Source organism: Schistocerca gregaria, chromosome 4 (assembly GCF_023897955.1).
Source record: "Schistocerca gregaria isolate iqSchGreg1 chromosome 4, iqSchGreg1.2, whole genome shotgun sequence".
Lineage (NCBI taxonomy): Eukaryota > Metazoa > Arthropoda > Insecta > Orthoptera > Acrididae > Schistocerca > Schistocerca gregaria.
This window is the reverse complement of record NC_064923.1, coordinates 443,967,199-443,990,107: the sequence shown is the minus strand read 5'-3', so window position 1 is coordinate 443,990,107 and position 22,909 is coordinate 443,967,199. Positions and strand designations below refer to the sequence as shown.

Sequence of the window (22,909 nt, the reverse complement as noted above, 5' to 3'; positions counted from 1 at the left end):
ACAACTCAAGCTTATAATCATTCTTCAGAAGTCAGAAGTTTCTACTGACATATGCAAGTGTCTAATACTAACAAGAAATCATTTTACATTATGAAGAGATTCTTTGGTGTTCACTTGCAGAAAATCATTGATATATTATTTATAAAAATCAACTGGCCATGTTGAACTCTACTATTCAATGCTCATTTTGAAAAGAAAAAAAAAGAAAGAAAGAAAGAAAACATTAGTGTAATAAAATCAGATGTTCATTAATTATTTTTTACAATAAAGAATACTGAAATCTTAATGAGCATTAGTTTTGCAAGACAAATTTGTTAATGGTGTTCTGTTTGCTACGTGTTTTGACTGCCAATCTTTTTGATGTTATCTTTCTTCCATTAATCAACCAATTTTCTTCTCTTAACTCATTTTTTATTTAATCACTCAACCACCTTGTGTTGTTTCCTAATACCGCCAGCTGAGCTATGTCTTCTGTATGTCCTTGTCTGACCAACATTCCCACCTTAAATATGTAATTACTGCTTTTGTTTTTACCTGACAACCTTCCAAAATATTTAATGGCTTACTCCTGCTTTATCGATTTATAGTAACATGTATTCTTTATTTTTTTAGAACCACTTACTATGTTCCAGTTCTGATGTTGTGCATGCCTACTACACGCCTGTGTACCTTACTCTAGCAACAGGGTATAGTCTTACAGCACAGCATTTCTGATACACTCAGTGAGTATAAAGGAATACATCCTAAAATAGTGCTGTCCCAGGTGATGCTTATTTAGTATGCATTTTTCTTGTTACGGGTGTATTGTGCACTTCTTGTAGATTCAATACTGCCTCTTGTCTCACTGCAACTGTTTTACACTCTTCTTTTTTTATTTTACAACAGCAGGTGTGAGTGAACTAAATGCAGCTGTGAAATTCTGCCTCATCCTCAAGAAAAAGTCACAAAACTGTTGTGATGTTGAAGCCAGCTTAGAGGGATGATAATATGAAAAAAAATTAACCCCGTGGTGCATGAATTTCACTGCAGTGGACAGCTTTCAATGGTTACTTTTCTGGTATTTTCAATCAGTCATGAGGCTGCAAATGCATGTAGGGCACAACATTAGCAGGAAGTGCCCACTGCAGTTGACTGTGTGCATTTGCCTGATAGAAAACACTGAAGAAGCAACCATTACCAACTGTGCACTATAGTGGACGCCATGTGCCAGAGGGTTAATCTTACAAAAATAGCAACTTGACAAGCCTCGTTCTGGACACTATTAATTTCTAAGACAGACAAAAAGTCTACAAAATTTGTGGAGTATGCTTGAAGCCCAACAACTGATTATGAACACATGACAGAGTTAACTGGCTTGCCTTCACATTTATTTCAGCAAATTTTAATCAAAGATCTGGGAATGAGAAGGGTCATTGCTAAATCTGTGGCTTGGCTTCTAACTCATCTACGAACATAAAGTTGAGTACAAGCAAGCTGTACTTTGAAAGAACAGCTCCAAATTGAGCCAGAATTTTTCCAGAAGTTCATTAGTGGTGACCACTCACGGCAGTTATGATTCTGAAACCAAACAACAATCAAAATAGACAACACCATTGTCACCTAACAAAAAAAGGGCTTGCTAAATGTCAGGAGAATGTTCATTTGGTTTTGTGAAGTCACACTATGTAAAGTTATTAGTGCTTCATACCTGTACCATTAATAGTGTCTCAAGAAACTCATATCTTTTAACTGTGCGCTCAAAAATCACAATACAAACACTGTCCACTTCTTGCAAGTAATATAATGTACCAAATACTTTTTCTCAGTATTCAAACATAAGCTACAAATTAATTAAATGTGTCTTGACGATAGCAAGTATGTATTTTGTTTAGGTTTTGCATCGGATGATAACAAAATAGATCTTTGGTTATAAAAATGTTCTTTCAGTATCACTGAATCACTCTGCAGTACATGACCACAAGTGCATTAGCCAACCTCTTACATTATTAAGCAGCTAAAAGGAGTATAATGCAGTTGGACCAAATAATATGAATACCTCATTTCTGAAGCATGATTTCTGTCATATCTAGAATGGAATGGTAATGAGGGCTTTTGAAATAATTTTGAAAGACTATATTCAATGGTGCAGGTGTCGCTCATCCACTTACATGAGTGAAAGAAATCCTGTTTCAATACTATGCTTCACATTATGTTCTTTACACAGGGTGATTATAATTAAACTTTTGCTACTTGAAAAGGGCCCCCATGAAAAACGAGTGATCATAAATCAATGAAACACTTTAGAAACCCTATAAGAACACACAGAAGAGAAATAATGAATAAACAATTGAAAAAGAGACATTTTAATTTCCACATGAGAAGGTAACATTTGTTGATTGTGTATCATATTACTTTCCAGGTTACAAATGTTGCTCAATGTGATGACTATCTGCATCCATGAAACCCTGTAACTGCACTGGACACACCATTTCACAATTCTTTGCACCACTTTTTGCACGGTGACTTTGGAAAGTTCATCTGTCATGACACAGCTCGAGCACTGCTTGAAGATCGCACACTGTGTCCAGCATTCTCAGCTATGTCAAAAATAACTTCAACAATTTGTGGTGTAATAGGCCATTGCCCTCTGCCAGGAGCAATTCACAAATCACCTGTTAATTTGAATTTCAAGTCACGTTCTTCAACCCTGTGCAGAAAGAGGGCCACTAAAACTTTATGAGTGAAACCATGCTTACCTTCCCCAGACCTACGTTGACTGTGTAGAACTGTAATGCACACTGATGCTTATATTTCAATCCTACACTGCTGTTCCAGTACCAGCTCATGACAAGTAATGACATGAACACTACCAACAACACAACCCCTGGAGCGCACAGCGTGAATATCGTTCCTATAAAGTTGGTATCCATATGGTAAATAATTAACCATCTACACTGGCTCAAGCAATGAAAGTTTCATTATAACCAGCCTGAACATTGACACATTCTCCAGTAGGGATCAGCAAAAAGTAGAATACATTGACCAAAAGTTTCATTGCTCTGCAGCCCAGATGCTGTATTCTTTGCGTTAGTGAATCCTATTCTTTGAAATCACCTGATTTACAAGAAGTGTGGCAAAAGCCCTTCAACCACAAATCCTTTGTTTGTGCAGCTGCTGCCACTCTTGTGTTATTTACAGATCTGCTATTATTGTTAACGAGAGAGAGAGAGAGAGAGAGAGAGAGAGAGAGAGAGAGAGAGAGAGAGAGAGAGAGAGATTGATTGATTTAAGCTCAGCAATCACATTTCTATTCCTCTTTAATTCCCCATTGTCTGTATTATTACATCTACCTTCTTGACCACTGTCATGTTTAGCAAGTAAAAGTTTTGCTAGAAACTCTGTATGCTCACATAAAACTAAATACATTGGCTCTAAATACTGCTGACAAACACAAGTACAGTGCTAAAAATATATTAACTCATTACACCTCATTTGGGCAATGGGAGCACCAACTGCATCACCATACAAGGACATGCCCATCATAGCAGTTTAGCTGGAAACAAACTCCTTTGCTTTCATGCTTTCACAGAACTATCAAAAGTCAAAACAGATTTGGAATATCAGAGGCAAAAACAACCTATTTCAACGTAAAAACAACAAACTACAATAACAATGAAGAGGAATGGGTTGGTTTCTGACTGGAGGCATATTTTGCTTTTGTGAAATCTACAGATTATGTAGTGAACTCTGATTGGGATCTACTATTACTATTAACTAGAGAGAGAGAGAGAGAGAGAGAGAGAGAGACTCTGTGTGTGTGTGTGTGTGTGTGTGTGTGTGTGTGTGTGTGTGTGTGTGTGGATAACTGGATATCTTGTCTTTGTATTTACTTCAGGCTTTCTGTGCCTATGTCCAAGTTCTTCTAATTTAATGGCATACATACTTGTTGCAGAATTCCATGCATATCCACTACAAACTTAAATGAGGCTGTAAACCACAAACTAATCTCAAATTATACATTTTCAGCACAGCATACAGCCTATCCATTTTCAACAAAAGGTTTACACAGAAATGAACTCATGGGAAAAAAATATTTGTCACACAAGTACATGTAACTGCAGTTAGAAACTGCTTTAAAAAAATGTAACAGCTCTATGTACTCACGGATCATCCAAATACTGGAAGACTTCCCGCATTGATACAGCACCCCACAGTAATATGAAAAACAAGCGTACAAGGTTAAAGTAGTGTTCTGGTGGAATCCACATCACAAATTTCAAGTAAAACGTATTGAGTTCTGCAACGAGGAACTGAAAAAGATGAAAAAAGATTAAATGTTAGTTAAATTTGCAGTATTCGTTTTAAATCATAATAAAGGAAAGTCTATACTAAGTTTATTTACAGGAGTAAGTAGTGGATGGAATTCTCATGTGAAACACCAATTTTCAATTTTATGCTACTTCTGTGACTTTCATGTCACTTTGCAGCTTTGTACTTCAAATGTCTTCGCAAACCTGACTTGACTTAGAGAAAAAAAATAGGTTCTCACTAGAAAAAAAAACCTTATGTCAGTGAGCTTTATTAGCCATTGATCCACACAGGCAGTCCTGAAAAATGATGCCAACAAAAAAGAGAACTTTCAGCTATATACAAACAGTACACACACTCTCTCAAAATAAACAACACAAGGTACAAGTATTAAAATACTTAACAATCTACTTAAACCAATGGTGTTAATAAAAAGCTAAGTACACACAGAAAAACCTAAGAAATATACTAGAAGATAATCAGACTGACTGCCATTTTTTAAATTGCTGTCTTTAAGACAATGAAGGCCTGCTGGAATGTTATGCGACAATCGTCCTGTGAGGTCATCTACATATTGCTAGCACAGTAGTAATGACATCACGCTACATTAAGCTCCCTACTGTATGATCCCAGACAAAGAAATGTATGAAGTGAAGCATATTTTGCAAGACAGAAATGAGTGAATAAGTGACAGATCTCATAAATGTTTTCTGCACTGTGTATAAACTGAACAGAAAACATGCATATTTTTCTCTACCCACATGTTATTGCCAGTTTATGCAACACACAATATCTTTACTCAGAAAAGAGGGGTCAGACTGTAATGTAACAAACATATCACAAACATATACAACTTACATTGTCCTCTTATTCTTAGATTAGTGTCTTCAGAATTTTGATTGTGTTGAAAACATTAACAACAGCATCCATACAAACATTCATTAACAGAAGAATGTCTGATTTTCATATGTAGCTAACAGTAAATTCCTTGTATTGTGTCAGGGAATAGTGTTATGTAACAACATTACTGTCCAACAGTCCTATAATGTTAGCACTGGGTGACAAACATACAGATTTTGTATAAAAAGTACATGGAAAAGTTTTGGAAAAATGGATTTATTCGAGACACTGCTACAATGACTTAATATTCTTCGAAGTACAGCCCTTGAGTGTTGACAGACTTTTGCCAGCAGCTTTTCCACAACTTGAAGGCTACCTGGTAGGTGGATTTTGAAAGGATCTTAAGAGTATGGGTGCAAGATTCCGTGATGGCACTCAGGGTCCCCATAGTGATGTGTAGTCAGCTGGTGCCAAGTTGGGACTGTAAGGGGATTGGGGAATCACCGCAATGCTGTTTATTATCAGGCAGTTGGTCACCTTGGAGCAGACGTGGCTGGGTGCATTGTTGTGATGCAGTTTCCAATTTCTGGCAATGGCTGGCCTCACCCGGTTGACACTTCTCTTGTCTTCTTAGCACTTCTAGGTAAAAAGCACCATCCACAGTCTGCCCTTCACGTACAAATTTGTAGTGGATCACTCACGTGGCATCAGAGAAAACAACGGCATTGCTTCCACTCTGGATCTGCTCATTCAAGCCCTTTTCAGATGAGGCGATGGAGCAGTGTGCCATTCGGAAGTTTGCTGCTTTGTTTCCAGATCGTATTTCAACATCCAAGTTTTGTCTCCCAAGATTATGTTGTCCAAAAAGCCTGGGGTCTTCAACAAATTACGAAAGATCTTCACAAGCATACACGGGCCTCTGTTTATGGCCGTATGTCAAGACCGTTGGGACAAGTTTAGCACAGATTTTTCGCATCACCAAATCTTCAGTGATAATGGTGTGTACTATCTTATCAATGCCAACTGCATCCGCAACGATACACACACTTAACTGATAGTATGAATTCAGTTCTTCAACCACACCGAGCACATTGCTGTCAGTTCTAGATGTCAATGTCTGTCCGGCACGGGGCTCGTACTCCACACTCCCTCGGCTGTCTTTGAAGGGCTTGTTGTTGTTGTTGTTGTTGTTGTTGTTGTGGTCTTCAGTCCTGAGACTGGTTTGATGCAGCTCTCCATGCTACTCTATCCTGTGCAAGCTTCATCATCTCCCAGTACCTACTGCAATCTACATCCTTCTGAATCTGCTTGGTGTATTTGTCTCTTGGTCTCCCTCTATAACAATTAAAAAATTTCAGTTTGTGAGATGCTTTCATAGTTGAACACTTGTCGAATCATGGCTGATGTCTCCATATCTGATTTCCCAGACCAACACAAAATTTGATGGTGTACTGCCGTTTGATCGTTCACTGCATTTTGCACTTGCACCAATTCACTTGACAAGGTTCCACTAAAAACACCATCTCTCCTCAATGAACCCTTGCATGTGACTGGTGGTTGGTGTGTTTTGAAGGCCATACCTCTCCCATCACTGAACATGAATGGTTATAGTGCAGTGCAATGAACAGTCAGGTCAGGAAAAAATTGTTCCCGATACTTTTTATGCAGACCCTGTGTGTTCTGAAAGAAGGCTTATTTTGTAATACAAAAGTCAGGTCTAGTGGTATAGTGTGTGTCACCGAGCGAGGTGGCGCAGTGGCTAGCACACTGGACTCGCGTTTGGGAGGATGACGGTTCAATCCCGCATCTGGCCATCCTGATTTAGGTTTTCTGTAATTTCCCCAAATCGCTCCAGGCAAATGCCGGGATGGATCCTTTGAAAGGGCATGGCCGACTTCCTTCCCTAATCCCATGAGACCGATGACCTCGCTGTTTGGTCTCTTCCCCCAAACAACCCAACACCAACCCTTGAAGACAGAATATAGTGTGTGTCTGAAAACTGAGCAGTTGTGGGATCAAATCCCAGTCATATGACAGAAACTTTTCTGTCTGCCTTTTAAGCAACCTTTTACTCCTCAATAAAATTAACTGTGCATATTTGCCATGAACAACATGTTATTTGAATTGCATCATAAACTGTAAGTCCAATTTCCCTGGTAGGTTTACTGGGATAGGTTCAGGACATGTAACTCGCCAAATTCAATTGAAAGGAATGCCACACAAAATTGTGTAAGACAAAAACAGTAATATGTTTTCCTTCACAGATACGATTGTTAACTAACCACTCCATTAGGAAAGTAGTTTAGAAACTTTTAATGTGATCACAACAGTAAGAGGAACAAACATATTCGGTTAGTCCATTATAAGCTGACATGTAAATAGCCATTATACTGAAGTGACACTTCAAAGCAAAAGTTTATGGCCTGCAAAGTGAGAAGTTACCACATGAAAAGGGAAGCTTTTGTTATTATTACTTTGAGTAATTATTACCAAGTAACTAGGAGCCAAATATAGGATTCATTGATGTAACCTGTGATTGAGGCTTTTTAGGGAAAGACCACAGTCCAGTACACCATATATTACCTGGGGTTGCAGACAACAGTCTGAACTGTAATCCCAATATACATCTCAATATGACACCAGAAACATTTCTGAGAATACTTCTCATACTAATGTGAAGATTGTGTCACACTTTCTGTGCTGTAATAAGTGTTGATTGTTCTTTGGGAAATATTAACACAGAGCTGGAGAGTTGCTCAGGAGAATGGGCCTTTTTGCTCAGGAGAATGGGTCTTTCACTTGATAGCATAAAAAGTGATATAGTCTGCATCTGTGTATTCTTGTACGACAATACTTACATGCCTCACTGCTACATCCAGTCTTACAATAATAGTATCAATAATATTGAAGCAGTTTTCCATATTTTCACTACACCTGTTTTAAGGTAAATTCTTCCGACAGACAGAGCTGCAGAGTAAGTGTAGCTACAGTTGAAACCTAACAGCAAAGCATAAAACTGGAAGTTGGACAAAATCTTGGATCTCAAAGAATTCTCATTTAGTATGTTCAGTAAACATATATAAAAGCTGAAAGAAAATGTATGAACTGCTAACATGAAATGGAAGAACATATGCAATGTCAGCTGATACATTGTGCTTATAAGAATATCATGTGTAAATCACTGATGTTAACACACACATCGAAATGGACACGAGGTAATGTCACATTACAGCAGAAGTACTGAAGAAAATGGGGAAACACCTGTATACACGAAACCCTTACATGGGGTCCAAGCCCAGAAAAATAATATACACAGAGTTTAGAAGCTCTTTTATAGCTGTGTCAGTATAGCCGATCTGGAAACACACAAGTTATTAACAGTGACTGTTTACAGGTCTCCATCAGGAAATATCCAGCTCTGCATTATTTCTCACACTAATGTTTGCAGCAACATGAATTGAAGGTCATGGTGCAATGGGCACTGTTTTTAGGACCAAAAACCTTTGTGATTTAAACGTGTAGGCTACAATAAGTAGTTTATCTGACAATTATGGTCACATGGAAATGTAGAATATCATGTGTAAATTCCCCAACCATGCCATAGTCATGGGGGATTGCTGTAGTTGGGAGAGAAATGTACTTACAACAAGAAGCAGGGACAAAGAATCTTACGATGCTAATTAAATGTTTTTCTTGAAATTTATTTAAATCACTGATTAATAATGAATAAAAAGTTAAGCAAGGTACAAACACACAGGGCTATTCTAAATGATTCATTTGTTTTCAGAGTTCTATATTTTACAAAGTATTATATTACTGATGCATGAATAGAACCATAAACTCACTGAGTTTGCATTGTATACACCAGTGTAATAGCACAGTGTCTTCACAAAGTGGTGAGAAAGCAAGAAGAGAGTTTTTGTGTGTTCAGTGATGAAGCAACCTGCCATTTATCTGGAAAAGGTAAATCAGCACAATGTAGAGTGTGGGCCACTGTAAAACCTCACAAAATTTTGGCACATGAACAAGATTCACCGAAGGTTAATTTTTTCTGTGTAATGTCACAGGTGAAGCTGTACTGCTTGTTTTTCTTCTGTGAGAGGCACTTCTCATCTTGATATGTTGAACTTTCCAACAAGATGGGGCACCCCCTCATCGCAGCAACAATGTATCCCTACCTATACAATGAACATTCACAGCATTGGATTGGCATAGTAGTGAAGGTGGTGTGGCTCTATTCCTTGGCCCCCAAGGTCTCCTGACCTAACATCTTGTGACTTTTTCCTATTGGGGGGGGGGGGGGGGGGGAGGGGTCCTTCAAGGACCATGTTTACGTACCTCCACTGCCAAGAACACTGGAACAGCTATGAGAACACATTAATGGTGCTCTGACGGCCACTGACATGATGATCTTACGTAAGGTATGGAATGAACTTCACTATCACTTACACGTGTGTTGTGTGACCAGAGGGGCACTCTGAGTCATTTGTAGAGAGCAAAATGCAAACTTGGTGGGTTTACAGTTTTATTCATGCATCAATTTGTACACGTAATCCTTTGGAAAATATAGAGCTTTTAAAAATAAATTAATCATTTAGAGTAGCCCTGGGTTCCTACTTAACAAGTGTTATGGGAAAATCATTAGAAACTTCCTGAGCAGTCAGCAGCAAACATTCACTCTGTGGAAGATGTCTGGCAGATATTCAATCATATTACACACAATGTACTTATTAGTAGATGCCCTAAAAGGTAGTGTGAGACTGGTATGAGCCACCAGGGTTCAGTGTTAATAAAATGTTGGGAAAATGTTTTGTATCAGCTACATATCTGCAAATATGTGTGGGATTAGATTCAATGGCAGAAGGAAATGAAAGAATAAGCTCCTTTTTGGGCAGGGGGTGGGGGTGGTGGGTTGTACAATTACCCTGATATAAAAATAAAACAACTAAAAGAAAGGCAATCAGTTAGAAAGTACACATCTTTACACATTTGTGAACTAAAAAGCAGTTGCTGGGAACATTCAAAACAGTGTTGCTTCACCCCATGCATTGTAACACAATTGGATCTACCTTGCATACCATTCATTTGGTCGAGATGTTGCTGCTCAAGCTGGTCCAGATCTTTTACAGTGATCTTCCTGAAGTCATCCAGACTGTGAGAAATATTCCTGTAAAGATGTAGTGCCAGTTTCAGCCAGCATGACGCATGCTCAACTGGGTCACACCAGGAGCTACAGTAGTCTTCTAATAATTTCCAGGTATGCAGCCGGATCCCGTCGACATTCTGCCACAATATTTTGGCCCAGAGACGTCCGGTCATCATCAGGTGAGTACACAACTACTGAAGAGCCCAGGTGCAGTCGCGGTATTTATGTCGAATCTCACACATGCGAAATGTACTCACATCCAACAGCACACGTGTCAGGTGTTGACATGCACGGCATAGCCGAGTTGTACGTGCTGCCCTCAGTGGTGAAAGTAAAAGATCATCTAGTAATTGAGTATCGAATGACGCTGTCGATTCCGCTGTGATTGTATAATTTTAATAACAGGATTCCAGTTTTTATCCAGCTGAAAGCCGTTATCACGATTTATAAGATTATCGGCAAGACATATTTCCACTGATTCTTTGATTACGGAATCCCAAAATCCCGAAGCTGGAGCTAAATGCAGAATTGAAAAGGAACCAACAAGCTGAATATAAAGGAAAACTGCTACTCTTTTGAATGACTGTTCTCTACCTGAACAACTTATCAAGAGATTGAGATCACACAATGCAGTATCACCAAGACACTATGGTCTTCCCAAGATACACAAGGATGGTGCCCCACTACGATTAATAGTGAGTAATATTGGTGCTGTGACCTATTCTACAGCAAAATATCTAGCCTCACTAGTAAAGCCGCATGTGGGTAAGTGTTGCCACCATATACGCAATTCTGAGGATTTTGTCAGTCGCTTGAAGGAAGTTAAGCTTAGCAGCTCGGATTTATTAGTTAGCTTTGATGTGGTCTCATTTTTTACCAAAATGCCTTTAATGGAATCGTTACATCTTATTGGTAACTTATTCAGTGCAGAAATGACGGCCTTGTTTGAACACATACTTTCCTCAATGTACTTTTTATTCAATGACGAATTCTTTGAACAAACAGACAGCGTCGCTATGGGGAGCCCTTTGTCCCCTGTGGTAGCTAATCTCTTTATGGAGGACTTTGAGGAGAAAGCACTTGAGTTTGCTGTTATAAAGCCTACGGTCTTCTGGCGGTACGTAGATGATACTTTTATTGTATGGCCTCATGGCAGACAGGAACTGGAGAAATTCCTTCATCAGAAACTCATTACACGAGAATATCAAATTCATGACAGAGATTGAAAAAGATGGCACTTTACCATTTCTAGACATGCTAGTATGCCGTAAAAATGATGGGTCATTAGGACATTCTGTGTACAGAAAACCAACTTACACAGATCTGTATCCCCAGGCATCAAGCTGCCATCACCCAATGCAAACAGTCGGTGTTCTCAGTACCTTACTGCATCGAGCGCATGTAATATCGGATGATGGAAACCTCCATGCAGAATTAGAATGCTTGGAGAAGGTTTTTAAAGAGAATGGCTACACTTCACGCGAAATAAGGAAGGCCACGCGCAACTGTCATAACAAGAAGCAACACACTGAGCACGATGATGACGAATACTAAATCAACTGCATTCCTTCCATACGCCGGGAATGTGTCGTCGAAAATAGGGCGATTACTGAAGAAAAATAAAATCGAGGTTATCTTCTGTCCACCAGCAAAGAACCGGGTCCTGGTTGGATCCGTGAAAGATGATTTACAACTGAAGAAAGCAGGCATCTACAAAATTCCCTGTGATGTAGCTCTGCATATATTGGCCAGACGACAAGAACTGTCCATGAATGATGTACAGAACATGAAAGATACACCCGTCTGTGGCAACCGTCAAAATTGGCAGTAGCAGAGCACTGTATTTCTTTGGGACTTTCAATGGAACACAATGAAACAAAAATTTTAGCTCCGGTTGACAGATTTTGGGATTCCGTAATCAAAGAATCAGTGGAAATATGTCTTGCCGATAATCTTATAAATCGTGACAACGGCTTTCAGCTGGATAAAAACTGGAATCCTGTTATTAAAATTATATAATCACAGCAAAATCGACAGCGTCATTCAATACTCAATGACTAGATGATCTTTTACTTTCACCACTGAGGGCAGCACGGACAACTCGGCTATGCCGTGCATGTCAACACCTGGCGCATGCGCTGTAGGATGCCAGTACATTTCGCATGCGTGAGATTCGACATAAATACCGCGACTGCACCTGGGCTCTTCAGTAGTTGTGTACTCACCTGATGATGGTCAGACGTCTCTGGGCTGAAATATTGTGGCAGAATGTCGACGGGATCCGGCTGCATAGCTGGAAATTATTAGAAGAAGAAATACGCCAGGAAAATTTCAGAAGTCACAGCTACAGTAGTGTTCACTTTTTCCTTCAGGAGGTGAACAATGTGTGCATTGCTTTAGTGTCTTTGAAGGCACATGCATTGCCACAATGTTGACTGTAGGGATGGACAATAGATTGGAGGATCCTGGCCCAATACTGCACAGTCCTCATATTACCCTCAATAGCAATGAAGGCATCTGACAACCATGCATGACAGTAGCCCAAAACATGACTGATCCACTTTCCTACTGCATCAGTCACACTGGATGCTCAAGACATGTATTGGTACCTGCCTGCCTTCACAATCTTCCATTACAGAGGTGACTGTACTTTGTGAGGAAGAGATTTGACTTTTTTTAAATCAGAAAGAAAAAAGAAGAGCGTGTTTAAGCGATTACGGTGAACTGTTTTAAGAAGCTAACATGAAAGCAGACAGAGCCATAGCAAATTCAAACAAATCTAAACCTTGGTCAACAAACAAAACTGAAGGGAGTCAAAATGGGTGTAAAGGACGTTATTCAGAAAGCATTCAATGAATCTGAAAGCAAAATCTCAATTGTCAGAAAATACTAAACAGTTTTGGGCTTGCATAATATCAGTCAACAACACACAATTACAACAATCTGCCCAAAGGTTTGCTGACCATGATGCCACTAAAATGTAAGATGATAAAATGAAGGCCAAAATACTAAACTCTGTCTTTGAAACTGTTCCACCTAAGAAGATTACAACACATATTGTGTGTTCACCTACCACATGGATGCAGAAATGACAGATGTAGAAATAAGGGGGAACAGAACAGAAAATCAGCTCAAATCACTTGATAGTGAAAAGAAGAGAAAAAAGCCATAGGACCCAGTGAAGTGCCCATAAGATCTATATTGAATATGCAGAGGAATCAATCCCTCTATTAATGTAAGTTAACTGTACATCAATGGAATAACGGTGCATGCCATATGATTGAAAAAAGATGCACATAGTTGCAGTCCATACAAAAGGTTTCAATATCTACTCGCAAAACAGTAGACTTATCTCACTGATGTGAGGGGAGAGTGATAATGGTACAATATGTACTCTCCACTACACCCAATATAGTGGCTTGTGGGGTACTGATGTAAACGTAGATGTTGATGACACAACTCAGTTAAGATTGTAAAATGAAAATAGTGTATAACTGGGACTCAATCAATGACTCTGTCACATTACTATTATAGGAAAAACTTTGGGAAGAAATTTACAAAGCACAATGGTGTTGAGAAATATCTTTATTTTATAAAAATACTTCTACAACACTCTGAATTCTGTTCCCTGTTGAAACATCTGAGAGGCAAACAGAGTAGAAGCCAGGATATATACTGATGATCGCCAACATTATAACCACCTGCTTAATGGCATTTTGGACTATCTTTGGAACAAAATACACCAATGATTCTGTGTTGTATAGATTTTACATGTTCTTGGTACGTTTCTGGAGGTAAGTGACACCAGATGTCTATAGCTGGAGTCACAAACGATGGTGTTTGAGGTTAGGGTCAGTCTACAGACCTACACCACGTGTTCTCTGACAGCCAGTGAGCGTTCAGTGGTATCCTGAACACTCTGCTGTGAACAGCATACCTAGTGTGAGCATTAAACATGATTGTAGAGTGTTTTTTAGTGAATTTTTATTCCATTTGCTGCAAGTTGTCACAGCTGATGGTGAACAACAAATTCTACACAAGCACTGAGAGACATAATATGCAGCCTACACGCTTTCTCCAAGTGCAAAGCACATGTGTGCACATACCACAACTATCGCTTGCAACAAGAAATCACTGTATAAAGCCCTACCTGCAAAGGCCACCATAGTTTATGAATCAGACTATATGCACAGGTCATGCAATTGACTTGTTGGTAGTATGGATGGAGCTGATAGCATCCCAGATGTGTTCCATTTATGTACAGGTCATACAAGTAATGTAAATTATGAGTCAGTTGTTTCTAGGCACAGAGTCAGTAAAGTCCCAGATGTGTTACACTGGGTTCAGATCACGTGAATTTGGTGGCCAAGACATAGAAGTGAGTTCACTATCACGCTCTTCACACCATGATTCGGGTTTTGTAAAATGGATTTCTCTTGCACTGCAGAGCATATTTCCCAATGTACCAGCTGGTGCTGCTGCTTCTCATTTCATCCACATATGGAGCATGGGTAGAATGATTGCTTGCTTGATCACCTCTGTGTGGGCTGTAATTAGTCTAACCTTGTCATCGTGGCCCTATGTGAGAAACATAGTATATACTTAGATCACTCACTTAAAGCTGTTTCTTGAAACTTTGCAATTAGGCTGTCTGGGATAGACTGCAACTATCTCCAGTATCTGCCAGTCTAGGTTTTTCACCTTATGGGCCCACAAACCTGTGACCATATGTACTGCTTTAATATCCCCTGTTAGTCCTACTAGTTATTGGTCCCATGTACTTGAACAGTATTATAGCATAGGTCACAAGAGTAACAAGTAGGGGTCACCTGCTGTGGTGGCCCATCATCAACAATGTACACTGAATTGTTTGTTCTGAACAATGTTTTATGAAGCACTTGCACCTATGACAGCATTGTGCTATGCCACATATCACTGACCATTCTGCTTTACAGAGTAGGCAAGCCTCCGATTTCACCATTTTTGGATGGGACATGAATGTCAAATACATTGTCGCCCATTTGTGGCATCACCAGCCCTCGACTACTTCCTGCAAATGCTCGTGACAGCAGAATTTAACCAGCTTTGCCATTTCTGAGATGTCAGGCCATAACAATCTGCCATTTGTCAAAGTTGCATGTGTCAGTGGATTTTTCATTTACAGCCTGTATCATTACTGGAATGACGCGCCACTCATCTATACTATGCTTAACAATTGGACTGCTGTTGATGAGTTTACTCGTCATGCTGTGTGCCACTCCCTGGGTGCTAATGACAAGTATAGTCGTGGCCGCCAGTTTTCCTCTGAGCACTTTTGACGAGTTAAGTCACACCCGCTTGCCGGCCCCTGAGCGCTGATGACAAGTGTCGGCGTGCCACTACCCGAGTGCTGATGATGAGATAACTCGGACAGTGGACTTCCCGTCCCATGTCTCAGTAGCCTTTCACAGTTCTGGCCCCTAGCTTGTGAGCCTAGGCTTCGCACTACAGTTCACTGTTCATCGGAATTTACATCATTGTTCTTCGCGTTCTGTATTTTACAAGGAAAATGGTGAGATGTCGTGATTGCACTGAGGAAGAAATCATAGAGATTCTTACGAGGAGGAACTACTTGATTTTGACAAAAGTGATAGCTCTTCCACAGAGTCCGAAAGCTCTATTCATAAGCCGTCCACGATAGCAGGAGTGTCAAAGCAGTCTCATGTTTCAACAAGAGATGTTAGTTGTTCTGAATCTGAAGAATCAGAAAGTGATAGTGAAACGTCTACGAAGAAAGCACATCTTAGCGATATATTTAATTGGAAAGAAAATGACTTTCAGTCAATTAATCACGCATTTGGTGATACGCTGTCGGGACTTGTGTGTCAAATAGGGAAAAAGTCAAGTATTTTGTCAGTTTTCATGTTATATAGCTATAGCTGTATATATAGCTAACGAAACCAAGAATAATACTCCCGAATCAGTGCATTCTCGAATCTCAAAGTGGAAAGATACTGGATATGAAGAAATGTATTGTTTTATAGATGTTTGTCTTCTGATGCCTCGAATGAAAAAACTGAAAATTAGTGAATACTGGACCAGAGATGTTGTTCTAAATACCCCAATTTTTAGTGAACTTATGTCAAGAGATCGCTTTTTGTTACTTATGAGTATGTTACATTTCAGTGACAACTCTGCCAATACTGGAGGAGACAAATTATTCAAAATTAGGAACATTGTCAATAAAGTTCGTACAGCTTTCTGTTGTGCATTTAATCCACATCAGAAACTCTGCATTGATGAAAGTTTGTTATTATTCAAAGGACGCTTATCTTTCAGACAATTCATTCCATCGAAACGGAGTAGATTCAGTATAAAAACATTTGTGTTATGTGATTGTAAGACTGGCTATGTCTCCGATTTCATTGTTTATACAGGGGCACCAACAGAAACTGAGTTCCACAATTTGGGGAAAAGTGGTGACATAGTGGCTATACTTACGAAGCCCTATTTAGAACGTGGACATACCCTCTACATTGATGACTGGTACTCAAGCCCAGACTTGTTTGCCTGGTTTCACAGTCATGAGACGAACGCGTGTGGTACTATCCGTAAGAACAGACACAACATGCCGAAACTTCATAAGAAACTGGAACGTGGAGATATTCAATTTATGTGTATTGATACAATGCTTGCTATAAAGTGGTGTGACAAAAGGGAAGTGTGGATGTTGACCACATATAACACCACAGAAATGGTTGACACAGGAAAGATTGACAGGAATACTGGAGAAAAAAGTAAGAAACTACAAAGCATTGTAAATTATAACTTGAATATGGGAACAGCTGATCGTTCTGATATGCTGTTTAGCTCTGTCGGACGTATACGGAAAACAATGAAGTGGTATAAAAAGTTCTTTTTTCACGTTCTAGATCTGTGTGTTTTAAACGCTCATGTCCTACACAGATCACTAACAGATTGTAAAAAGACGATAGCAGAGTTTCATCTGTCACTGGTAAGAGAACTTAAGAAACGTATGCATTAGAGTGCAGAAAAGCTGGCAGAGGAAGGTGTTCTGATGATAATCCTCTAAGATTTGTGGGAAGGCATATTCCAGATATTATAACAAGTGAGCAATCCAAGAAAAGGGCGCTAACATGTAGATGCATTGTTTGCTGGAAACAAAATGTGCAGCGAGAAAGCACGTATGGATGTAAAACTTGCAAGGTACCATTGTGTGTCGCACCCTGATTAGAAAAATACCACACAAAACAGAATACTAAAGGCAGCATAGAACAATAATGCTATTAGAAAAAAACTTTGAAAAAAATTATAAAAAGGGAAAAACAATGATTTTAACTTCGCCAATGCCAGTCCAAAGCCCAGATCAAAAAGAAGGATGGGAAACATATTACAAAGTGTAAAAGTAACGCCTAATTTTACAGTTCATGACTTTGAATTTTCTCTGTAAGTGAATTTAATGTGCTAACAAAAGACAGAGATTTCACAGCTTTCAAATGTTGGAAAATCTGTTGAATACTTATGTGCAACAATCACAAGTATTGTACAAATTTTGTCAAAGAAACAAAATTACGCATAATCGGATAATTACATAGCACAACAAATATTCAGGCAATTCAGCGATACAAACAGTAGGCCATGTGAAATTTCTTATCACACCAGAATACGAATTTAACGACGTGAAGTCAAAGTGTTCTTACTGTTGCTCACAGTAAATTCCGATGTTGTAGTGCGATATGAAAGATGATCTGTATGTCGCTTTCTCCTATAAACGACATAATATGATGTTCTGAACAACAAAAATAACGTACAGTAATCTATAATCTATGGCTTATTTTATTTGTTCTTGAGTCAGTACGGTGAGGAACGCAGAGATAAATGCAGACATTATAAACAGGTATCCAAGAAAGAACAATAAACTATTGATGCAAAGCTAACGAATCATGTCGCTTTCGGCATAATCTACAAAAATAGTGCAAAACTACAAGCAAGATATCATTCTTGGTGATGGAAAGTAGTTTTACCAGACAGCTTGATTCTGTAGTAATTCACTTGCAGGGGAACTACGTAGTGAGAGCATTTACGAGTATTCTGTATCAGCCGTGAGAGGACACAATATTTCGCGTGGAGTCACAGTCACTGCAGAATTATTCAGCACAGGGCAGGTGGTGCAGCGAGGGGTGCTCCGCCCCAGGTGGCAGCTCGAGGGTCAGGTACATTAGTGCAGGTATACGGATGACAGTGCAGGCCACAGCACCTTAGTGTGCCAAGTGGATCGTGCGCCTCCAGCAATTAACATACTTTCCTTAGCTTGTTATGTGCCTCCAACTCCATCAGAAGACAATCGACCTTCTTGGGGGCAATGATCACATTGGTTTGTCTCATTAGTTTATGATGGATAACACTTTAGATGAAAGTATCTTCAAAAAGAATGAAATGTCTACATATCCAGTAAGCAAGCTGTAGTCAAGATTTAATGCTCCTTTGCCAACATTGTAGTAAAATTACTAAATACAAAAACTCTTGAAATCAAGACAACAAAAGTAAATGTGATGTGAATGAAACTGCCTTCCCAAACAATAGTAGCATAATGGCACAGTGCAACCAGTTGCTACCAAATTTAATACTTACTTACTTGCTGTGTCTACTAATATACAACTAAATGAATATGCCTTAATTTTATCCACTGTGGTTCTCCATTGGGTTTATTCCACAAACACTGAACATAGCACTTACAAGAATTAATTACAAAAATTAAAAAAAATCTAATTCATTGCTCGGCATAACGTTTAAAACTCACCCAACATGTTGATTGCTGCATAACATTTATGGAATATTGTTGGATGTTCATATGTAGCATCCAGCTATTTTGGTTCAGAGTATTTTGGCCATCTTCAGGTGCAAAGTGACAGAAGCGCTCCAAGCTCCTCTATTTACGTCAATGTCGACTCACAGTATATAAGCTTCTGCACATGGATTACTTGAGAGTATACCCTTTTACTGTAAGCCGACAGGTTAATCAAAGTGTGCTGAGTGGTGAAGGCTTGCTTTTTTGGCAACGGATCAATGTGCTCTGCTTGTTGTACTGAGCAGAGAACTATTAATCATGCAGAGAGAATGGAGTTACCAAAAGGCAACACTTCATGCAGTAACCAAATGGAAACGCCATCTCAATTGATGAGATCTTTAAACTGTCTTATTTCCGCCAACTCCTCAATGATATTATTCCCTAACTTGGAATTTGCTGGCTCTGAGCACTATGGGACTTAACATCTGTGGTCATCAGTCCCCTAGAACTTAGACCTACTTAAACCTAACTAACCTAAGGACATCACACACATCCATGCCCGAGGCAGGATTCGAACCTGCAACCATAGCAGTCACGCGGTTCCGGACTGCGCGCCTACAACTGCGAGACCACCGCGGCCGGCGGAGATTTGCTCTACAATTTTTGTTATATTATATTTCATCAAAATATCACTAGAAATGCAATATTCTGCAATAGAAGATTTGCTGACTTGAGAGCAGTGAGTATGCTGCTCGTTTTCCTTAACATGCTATTGAACTGTGTGTGGTAAGCTTGTCACATTCATACAGAATCCTGTAAATTCATGCCTTTGATGACACTATATTGTCAGGGGTTAAATAGAGGAGTTTAGGATACATTCACCAGTTTACATCTAAAGAGTATCAGAAGGCTCTACACAAAAATGCTGGGACAGGAAGTTACAGAGACCTGGCAGCTTTCCCAAAATTTTGTGGAACAACTGGTAGGGGATTGCAAAAATCATTAGACTGTCAGCGAGAGCAGCACCTCTAGTTCCTGCAACTAATAAGATGAGTACACTGTTCACTTGTTACACATCTTTATGAGCTTCAAACAGGAGTGACTTATTTTCAGTTATCTGGGTAGTTACTAGTTTATTTTTGTAATTTCTTACATATTTGAGTGCTTACTAAGCACAACCTTTTATTTCAATAACACTGTAACGTACAGTACCGCCATTGTTATCGACACTTGTATTGACCCTCGTATCGTACAGGCTTTTGTTTGTTTGGTTAGAACAGCTCGGTGTCGGTTAGAACGTCTGCGAGAGCAACACCACTAGTTCCTGCTACTAATAAGGTGAGTACACCGTTCACTTGTTACATATTTTTACAAGCTTCCAACAGGAGCAAAGGCAGTAATGGATAGGAACTATGATTGTTGTGTACACATGTCAGCTAAGTTGGTGACCCTTCGATCACAGCTCCAGGCTGCTTTGTCTTCTGTCACAGAGCTTGAGGCTGCTGCCAAAGGGCGTCACTGTGGGGGATTGAACGCGGGGATGCGAGAGATGTAAAGCACGTCCCACGTGTCCTCCAATCGGTCCACTGCTGTAGCTGCCCTGGGTACTGCCAGCACTGAGGTTGATCCCTCACCTGTGGTCGAGTGGGAGATCACTCCAAAGTCTGGCAGGCAGCAAAAAACTTTCCGAGGGGCTGATCGTAGGGCCTCCCCGATTCGTTAGAAGAACAGATTTGGGGCCTGGGTATTCACAGAGGGTGGGTTTGCTGATACCTGGGAGCTCCAACGTTTGGCACATAATGGGGCCCCTTAGGAACCTGGCTGCCAAGGAGGAGAAGGAAGCCAGTGTGCACTTTGTGTGCATTCCGGGGGGGGGGGGGGGGGGGGGGGGGGGGGGTGGAGGGGGGAGGCATTCTGGATGTGAAAAGGGTGCTTCCAGATGCCATGGAGAGTACAGGGTGCAGCCAACTGCAGGTGGTGGCTCATGTTGGTACCAATGACATGTGTCCCTTTGGATCGGAACAGATTCTGTTTGGTTTCATGCGGCTAGCAGAAATGGTAAAGACTGTCAGTCTTGCTTCCGAGATTAAGGCGGAGCTCACCATCTGCAGCATCATTGATAGAACCGACTGTGATCCTTTGGTGCAGAGCCAAGTGGGGGTCTGAATCAGAAGCTCCAGTTCTGTGAGCGTGTGGGCTGCACATTCCTTGACTTGCGCCATCGGGTGGTGGGTTTCTGGGTTCCACTTAATAGGTAAGGAGTCCACTACACAGGTATCGGGGGCTGTGTGGAAGGGACTGGGCAGTTTTTTAGGTTAGAGGGTCTCAGGGAACCACAGAAGGGGCGTCCGTCTAAAAGTGGGCAGGTAAAAAGCAGTAAGGTAGTTGTAGAAACGATTGGTATTGTAGTTGTAAAATGTCATAGCTGTGTTGGGAAAGAACCAGAGCTCCAAGCCCTAATAGAAAGCACTGAAGCTCAAATAGTTGTAGGTAAAGAGAGCTGGCTAAAGCTGGAAATAAGTTCAGCGGAAATTTTTTCAAACACTCTAACAGTGTTCAGAAAGGATAGATTAAATACAGTTGGTGGTGGGGTATTTATTGCTGTCAGAGGTAGTTTGCCTTGTTGTGAAATTGAAGTAGATTGTTCATGTGAAATAGTATGGGCAGAGGTTATACCTTAAAATCGGACTAAACTATTAATTGGATCATTTTACCAACCTCTCGACTCAGAAGATATAGTTGCTGAACATTTCAAAGAAAATTTGAGTCTCATTTCAAATAAGTGCCCCACTCATACAATTATAGTCAGTGGTGACTTCAATCTACCCTCGATATGCTGGAAAAATTACACGTTTAAAGCTGGCGGCAGGCATAAAATGTCATCCAAAATTGTACTGAATGCTTTCTCAGAAAATTATTTTGAACAATTAGTTCATGAGCCCTCTCGAAGCGTAAATGGTTGCGAAGGCATACTTGACCTTTTAGCAACAAATAATCCTTGACAAATAGTGAGTATTGTGACAAATACAGGAATTAGTGACCGCAAGGCAGTTGCTGCTAGGCTGAATACCATAACACCTACAACCATCAAAAAGAAACACAAAGGATATCTATTTAAAAAGGCTGATAAAAATGCTCTTAATGACTTTTTAAGAGACAGTCTTCACTCCTTCCGATCTGATCATGTAAGGGTATAAAAGTTGTGGAATGTTTTCAAAGAGATAGTATCGACAGCAAATGAGAGATATATACCACATAAATTAATAACTGATCCCCCATGGTACACAAAATGGGTCAGACTGTTGCAGAAGCAACAAGAAAAGCATGCCAAATTTAAAAGAACACAAAATCCTCAAGATTGGCAAAGTTTTACAGAAGTTCAAAATATGGCGCGTACTTCAATGCGAGATGCTTTTAATAATTTCCACAATGAAATTAAACCCGAAGAGATTCTGGTCATATATAAAGCACACCAGTGGCAAGACGCAATCAATACCTTCACTGCGCGATAACAACAGTGAAGTCACTGATGACAATGCCACTAAAGCAGAATTGTGTCCTACACCAATAATTAGTTTATCTAATGCTTCTTTATTAACTACTTATAAACTACAACCACTAGCTTTTACTTACCACCAGTATTATTCCCAACATTGCAATCCAACGACCAAGACTAGATGTGGCTTTCCAGTCAAAATCAATCCAACTATATGGCCCAAACTGAGCTACAACTCGCATCAGTTTCCCCCTGAAAAGCAAATTTCAAAGGTTGTATTAATACCCAGACTATGATACATAATGAAATAAAATAAGAAACACCTTAGACCCTTAAAAATTACATAAATGAA

General features: G+C 39.8%; 1 protein-coding gene across 2 annotated transcripts in view; it reads right to left on the bottom strand.

Annotated features, from left to right (window-relative positions):
- The window catches only part of LOC126266803 (phosphatidylserine synthase 2-like), a 230,830-nt gene that overhangs the window by 124,229 nt on the left and 83,692 nt on the right, over positions 1–22,909 (bottom strand). For both annotated transcript variants that reach the window (XM_049971345.1, XM_049971346.1), the window contains exons 7-8: positions 22,695–22,809; positions 4,144–4,289 (exon numbers count right to left, since the gene is read on the bottom strand). In XM_049971345.1, coding sequence (XP_049827302.1) covers positions 4,144–4,289; positions 22,695–22,809 — 261 coding nt within the window. The remainder of the gene's footprint in view (positions 1–4,143; positions 4,290–22,694; positions 22,810–22,909) is intronic.